The following is a 7,442-nucleotide window of genomic DNA, read 5'->3' as shown; positions in this document are numbered from 1 at the left end:
GCAGAGACGAGGGGCGGAGACGAGGGGTGGAGACGAGGGGCAGAGACGAGGGGCAGAGACGAGGGACAGAGACGAGGGACACGCTGAAAGACCCCGGTGAGTGAGGACGGGAGAAGCAGGCGGGGGCACCTTCAGCTCTTGATGGACAGAAGATGACACGCAGGTCCCCGGCCTGCAAGCTCAGAAGTGTTTAGATGTGTGTCAACATGTAACCGTGTGTGGGTGTGTGTGTAGTGTGTGTGTGTGTAGTGTGTGTGTGTGTGTGTGTAGTGTGTTGATTAGGACTGTTCTCCATTTCAAAAAATCTTAGTTGACTAAGGCTGAAACGATGTTGTCCACTAATCAACACGGTGATTTAAAGGTGCAGTACGAGTTCCTGCACGGTCCCTTCTGCTCACGTTCAAAGTATATTTCAAACAAAACAGACCAAGCACCCCCCCCCCCCCCCCCCCCCCCCCCCCCCCCCCCCTTATGTTTCCATAACTGTCATGACTGACTAACAGTCACTAACCCCCACCTCCACCCCCCCCCCCCAAACATTGATTGCCTGGAGTGGTTTCTAGTGTCTGTTTGACGGTTACGCCCCCGTATTGTCCCCGAGACCGGGCTTTTTGAGGGGACTATTGAGGGGGCAGGCAGCCCTGGAACCAATGGACGTATAGTAAGGACGTGGATCCAGCGTTGGGGGTGGAGCCTAGTTCATCTCTGTGGGAGCTGCTTCTTTACTGTGCTGCCCATAGAGCAGGCGCAATGGAGACTTCTGTCGAGCTCGGCTACTCCGTGTTTAGCTCGTCGCTAACTTACGCGGATTAAATGATTTCATCGTGCAAAATGTGCAAAATTGAACCAAATGGATAACACTCTGGAAGGGAATTCAGAGTGTTCGTGCAACACAGAAATTGTATTTCCGCCATTTGGCCGCTATGTTTAATTAGCTTCAAAGCCCGGTGCACTTCCTGTGGGTCTGCTGGAACCATCAGGTCCAGGTCCAACAAGTCTTCATCCTGTAAGGACATGACAGGTTGCTTCCAGGTTGGTTGCTGAGGAAACAAACACCAGCTGCTTTAAGCTTTTTCTGGTCAGAAAGGTCTGCAGACAGCCTAAGCATCTGTACTTATTCTACATTATCTTCTGCACACATGTAGAGGAAGTGCTTGTCATGTGAGGGCTAAGGCTCTGACTTTGCACTTCTGATTTCTTGTCTCCTGATGATGTGAAGTGACGTCAAGTATTCATCTGGGGGCCACGTTCGCCTCTCGTCATCGCCCTCCTCGCCCTCCTCTACCTGCATTGTATTTCTTCTGTTTTGTAAAGGGCCGGCTGTGGCCCTGAAGGCACCTCGCTGCCTCACGCGGGCCGCAGAGCAGGGACGGGCAGCATTGTGCCAACCGAACAAAAGACAGACCTGCGACAAAAGAAAGCCCCTGAGGCGGCTGTTCTCTGGCTCTTTATAGCATCTACAGACGAATGATGGAGTGACAGCACTCTTCTCTACCTCTGCATACCTCAGTGCCCATAAACTGCCTCAGAGATCAAGGAGGGAAATAAAAATAGCAATATTAAAAACCATTAATCAAACAAAACGCTAAAGTTCTTCTCGATTGTGTGTGTGAAACAAAGCTGACGCTGTCCTGTATCTGCAGCGTACAGGAACTGCACGAGGGCGTCGAGGAGAGAGAAGTTTTCGTCGACTTGTTTCCGATGTCGCTGGACGAAAGAACAGAGAGATTATTCCACTTTATTGGGAAGCTTGTGTGTTCTCTCTGAGAGAGGAAGGCAAAGAAGGAAAAAGGATTGAGGATAAGTGAGAAGCTGTGAGTTACAGCCCGACCCTGGCCCTGCGTTGCCAACACACCGTAGATCAGCTCTGCCGGAGACTAAGCTGTTGATGGTTTTTAATCAGCGTGCACCAAATACTGCACTTAATCTCGCGTATCATGTTGCACTCTTTATGGCGGCTGGGAGTTTTTTTTAATAAACAGGCCAGGGGAAAGAAAATCCTCCATATAAATAAATCCCTGGTCCAGATGCAAAGCGTGGAGTATGAAGGAGTAAATGTTGTACGTGCTATCGATGGGATGAATGGAAGAATGGACGTGTAAAAGCTGAAAGAGAGCAAAGTCAATCTAAACAACGCTCACAAAGGATTATCCTTTATTACGCCGTAGTCGTTTCAGTCATCCATTCATTTTCTCATTTCTGTCTTAAATAAATAACTTCTTGTTTGACAGGTGCTCTAAGGGATGCCACGCATGTTTTTAGGTTACAACATTTGTCACATATAGCAAACATCTCCTCACTATCTGCTAGCTGCCTGTCCCCTGAACACACTGTAAAAACATCTCACTATCTGCTAGCTGCCTGTCCCCTGAACACACTGTAAAAACATCTCACTATCTGATAGCTGTCTGTCCCCTGAACACACTGAGCCACTCTGCACCGCCAAACATGACCAGCAGTGTTTCAGCGACTCCGACCTGTGGCCTTTTGCTCCATGTCATCCCCCCCCCCCCTTTCATGTCTCCAGCTGTCCTGTCAAATGCCCCCAAAAGATAATCTCACAGCTCTTTTCCCATTACAACATCTCCTATGCTGTCTCCTTTTTACTTTTGTCCAGGACGCACTCCACAGCTGGACGTTGGTCTGAACCGGCAGGGTGCGGAGACATCTGGATGAGAGTCTGAAGTTACAGTGGAGTCAATGTGACAGACATGAAGAACCCGAACCAGTATGGTGGAAGTCACCTGGAGAGTCTGGGTGAGTCCGGACTGACGCCTCATAGTAGACTCCACGGTTGTTAACGAAGCAGACAGAAGAGAAAGCAGAGAAGCACTTTGATGAAGTCCGTTAGTGCTGTTAGTCAGGCTGAGCAGAGATGTCAGCCCTTATCTGGATTACTTTTGGAGTCATTATATAATCTCCAAGAGATGTTTCTTTTGTGTTTGACTTCCACGTAACTGTAGGCTGAGAAGACGAGGGTTTTCTGATGTTAAGTTAAATGGTCTCAGACCTGAACGCCAATCTTTATTGATGAAATAAAGATCTTATTATTGCGTCAGCTCAGTCTCCTGATAGTTCATTGATTCATCTTTGGCAACAGAAGCCTCAACACTTCAGCGAAACTTTCCTTCACTTTCTCCATAGTTTTCTCACTTGTTGTTGCAGTGTTGTTGTTGTAACGACTCTCCCTTCTGTCTCCCATGTCTTCCAGCGTGTGCAGCGCTGTCCAGTCTGTTGTTGGTTCTCCTGGGACTGCTGGTCTCGGTCCACGGCTGTCCCGGTGGCTGCACATGCTACGGTAACACCACCGACTGCTCCGCCGTGGGCCTCCTCTCTCTGAAGCCCATCCTGGGACAGCTGGACCAGGACTCTCTGATCCTCCGCCTACCCCACAACAACCTGTCGTCCCTGGGCACGACAGACCTGTCCAACCTCAGCAGCCTGGATCTCCTGGATCTCTCCCAGAACCACTTCTCCACCCTGCAGCCCGGGGCTTTCTCCAGCCTGAGCGGCCTGCGCTGCCTCAATCTCTCCGCCAACTACCTCGGGGTTCGCCTGGTGACCCCTGACCCCAACAACGGCACAGAAGTCCTCCACAACCGAAGTCAAGGGAGCGTTGGCCTGAGCAGGGACGTTTTCAGGGGGCTGTGGCGGCTGCGGGGGCTCGACCTGTCCTCCAACGGCCTCCTGTGGCTGCCCAAAGGCGTGCTGGACGGGCTTCAGAGACTCGCCTGGCTGTCCTTGGCCGGCAACCGGCTGGCGGCCCTGGACAGAGTCACCTTCGAGCCCCTGGTGGGGCTGCAGCAGCTCCGCCTGGCGGGAAACCCCTGGGAGTGCGACTGCAAGCTGAGAGACTTCAAGCACTGGATGGAGTGGATGATTTACAGGGGTGAGCAGAGCTGTTAGCGGGTCCCTCCACAAGTCAAATACTCTGAAAATTGATCGGCTTTAAGAACGTACCGGAGCAAATTTCTTGGGATTTTTTGAGTCAGTGCTTTAAAAGCTGTCTAATCGAAGCAATTAATCTCTGCACTGCAGGACGGACGGATGCTGAGCAAAGACATCTAAGAATACAATGACCTCAATCCTGTCTCTCCCTGTCTCTTTCCTCCACTACATTTTTTTTTTTTTGTTATCAAGCCAAAGGTTACTGTACAGACGGTAACACAATTGAATCATTGCTTATTTTTGTAGTAGGGTTAAGGTAAGGTAACCAATCTGTACGTAGGACATTAAGTGCGCAAAATACAGAATTAAAACAAAAAAATAACATTAGAAGAGACCTTCATTTTCCCATTCCTCATTTCTAACTCACTCAACTCACAAAAAATGCAGGAGTGTGTATTTGCCTGTGTCAGGTATGATAGAAAGGGCTGCCAAATCTTACTATATTGTACTTAAATACGTATCCTTATTTAACAGTCAGGACATGTAGGTAGACCTTTGTTATGGGAACCATTGTCCCTTTCTATTCTACTTAAGCCAGCTGGTCGAGTCTCCTGAGGCTAACATTTTATTTCAGAATTGTTTTTAAAACCCCAAATAAATCCCGGGTCAGTTTGACCCGAGGCACACGAGAGGGTCCCAGAGGTGGAGACACCACCAGGGTTAAACAGTTGTGTAAGTATATGTTCACGAGAGCTTTAACACCCCCCCCCCCCCTTCTTTTCTGTGTTCCCCCTCTCCGTCTGCGTTATAGATGGGCAGGTGGACGCGATGCAGTGCAGCCTCCCGGGGGATCTGACGGGCAGGGACATCCGCAGCGTGCCGGCCGAGATGTTCAGCCACTGCCCGCAGGCCGGGACCAGAGAGGGCGCGCCGGGTTACGGCACGCGGCCTCCGTGCCCGCCCGGCCGCATCAGCAGCAGCGACGAGTGCATCCGCCAGCGCTACCGGCCGGTGAGCGTCCGCCGGGCGCACGGCACGCAGATAGTCGCGGGCGTGATTTGCGGCACCGTGTGCGTCATGATGGTGGTCGCGGCGACGTACGGCTGCGTCTACGCCTCCCTGATGGCGCGCTACCAGAAGGAGATGAGGAGCCGCGGGCCGCCGCTGATGGCCGAGTCCGGAGGCGACACGGACCTGGAGGACGGGCAAATGTCATCGCCGACGTCTCCGGAGGAGTCGCTGCCCAAAGAGCGCTGTGGCATCGTGCACGGGTATCGAATCAGCAGCTTCTGACCCGAGCTGTCAGACATCCATCCGGGACGCTGTGGATGCTTCTGATCCTCGGCTCTCATCAGGGATGAGGGAGAAACCCTGCAGCTCTGGGATTGTGCTGAAAGGCCTCTGGGAGGGGGACAGCTGTACATCAGGGGACAGACAAACCGCTAAGAGTGACAAAGACAGTAAAAGTGTAGTCTACATCGCTGACGTTGCATTCACAGGATTTTTCCTGTTCCGCCGGATGTCCTGCTGGAGGTCCTGCTGGTTTTCCTGTTGGTTTTCCTGCTGGTTTTCCTGCTAGAGGTATACTGCAGGATGTCCTGCTGGAGGTCCTGCTGGATGTCCTGCCGGAGGTCCTGCTGGAGGTCCTGCTGGAGGTCCTGCTGGAGGTCCTGCTGGAGGTATCCTGCTGGATGTCCTGCTGGAGGTCCTGCTAGATGTCCTGCTGGAGGTCCTGCTGGATGTCCTGCCGGACGTCCTGTTGGATGTCCTGCTGGATGTCCTGCTGGAGGTCCTGCTGGATGTCCTGCTGGATGTCCTGCTGGAGGTCCTGCCGGAGGTCATGTTGGATGTCCTGCTGGATGTCCTGCTGGAGGTCCTGCTGGAGGTCCTCCCGGAGGTCCTCCCGGAGGTCATGTTGGATGTCCTGCTGGATGTCCTGCTGGAGGTCCTGCCGGAAGTCCTGCCGGAGGTCCTGCTGGTTTTCCTGCTGGAGGTCCTGCTGGAGGTCCTGCTGGACGTCCTGCTGGACGTCCTGCTGGAGGTCCTGCTGGATGTCCCCCATTTTTGGCAGAATGTCGGTCACCTTTCCGCTTTCTTTGTATTTGTGTTTTTTGTCTGGTTGATTCTGGAAACATCTTCCGAGCTGGAACAATCACATAATATTCATCTTTGTTGTTGATTATTTAAAGATTATTTTTTGAGATTTTCTGCCTTTATTTGTTAGGACAGCAAGGTGAGAAAGGAGAAAGACAGAGAGGGAGAGGAGAAGACATGCAGGAAATCGTCACAGGTCGGATTCAAATCCTAGACCTCTGCGTCGCAAAAGCCTCCTCGTATATGTGCACCTGCTGTACCCACTGAACCAACCCGGTCACCGTCTTGTTTTTTTGTTGTTTTTTAAGTTAAATTCTCTTCACAGAGCCATTATAATCCCAGAGCTCGCCTAGCCTACATACACATGTTCCACCAAAACAAGTTCCATCCCGAGGCTATTATCCCGCGGCACCGTTGTTGTTCTCCCGTCCCAGAAGGCCAGATCCTCCTCCGCAGCGCTGTGGAGGAGGATCTGGCAAAGAGAGACTAGTGGAACTGTAAGGCTGCGGTACTTCTTTTTTAATGTATGGATGCTCTGTGAGTTGTTATTCCCCACGCCGCGTCTCTCAGCCAGCGCTTAAACTCCTCTGAAGCTGCTGTTTGGCACTTCTGTCCCTTTACTCCCCGTCCTCTGTGTTTTTTGGTTTCGTCTTTTGAAAAACGAAACCTAACCTTGTTGTTCTGTGGTTTCTATCCGAGCCCAACAAGCACAAGCTCCAAATATATGTACAACTGTCTGTGAATCTGTGAAACGGGACATTTCTCCTGCTGTTTGCTTCACACAATCTCCTGTTTTCTTGATCGGTCATGTGTATTTTATGTCATCCGTTACATGAGCACTTTGAGAAATAGATCCTCTGTTGTCAGGTTGGACGCCCTGTTGAATTCCCTCCAGATAACAGACGCTTTATACCCTGTTAGAGTCTTGCTGCTGTCAGGGAAATGCTGCTTCAAGCTCCATCAGCGAGGTAAACTGTCTTCAGCCAACACTGGAGCTGTGCTGCCACCCAGAGGGCGAGCTTTGGGCTGCGACAGCTTTCAATCCAGCACAACAGAAACAATAATTCCCAACAAAGGAAAGTCTGAGCTGCTGAGTGAAAGTGTGTGAGGGTATCAGCTCACATACTGTATACCATAACGTCCAGGGGTTTTCATTCATTTTGTCCATATTTTCTCTGATAAGCACATTTGTCTCAATCTCAACTCAAGAAGCTGTTACTTCATGTAGAAGATATTAAACTCTCTGTTTACCTAAACTGGACTTGGTTATTTTAATTCCAAAGGCCAAGGGAACTGCATCAGGATGCATAGTACCCTGGATCCATGAAACTTTAATAATAAAAATGTGCCTGCCTCTATGGGAATTTAACATAGGGGGTGTGTACTTATGGCCCTGTATTTTAACATAGGGGGTGTATACTTATGGCCCTGTATTTTAACATAGGGGGGTGTATACTTAT

At 50.7% G+C, this 7,442-nt stretch overlaps 1 protein-coding gene across 1 annotated transcript in view; it reads left to right on the top strand.

Annotated features, from left to right (window-relative positions):
* Positions 1-7,238, top strand: part of LOC117949745 (leucine-rich repeat and transmembrane domain-containing protein 2-like) — a 9,886-nt gene extending 2,648 nt beyond the window's left edge. The window contains exons 2-4 of the mRNA XM_034880279.1: positions 2,618-2,757; positions 3,212-3,889; positions 4,700-7,238. Coding sequence (XP_034736170.1) covers positions 2,712-2,757; positions 3,212-3,889; positions 4,700-5,181 — 1,206 coding nt within the window. The 5' untranslated portion in view covers positions 2,618-2,711 and the 3' untranslated portion in view covers positions 5,182-7,238. The remainder of the gene's footprint in view (positions 1-2,617; positions 2,758-3,211; positions 3,890-4,699) is intronic.
* The last annotated feature ends 204 nt before the right edge of the window (positions 7,239-7,442 follow it).

This window comes from Etheostoma cragini, chromosome 8 (genome assembly GCF_013103735.1).
Source record: "Etheostoma cragini isolate CJK2018 chromosome 8, CSU_Ecrag_1.0, whole genome shotgun sequence".
Classification (NCBI taxonomy): Eukaryota; Metazoa; Chordata; class Actinopteri; order Perciformes; family Percidae; genus Etheostoma; species Etheostoma cragini.
This window is presented reverse-complemented; position numbering and strand designations above follow the sequence as displayed.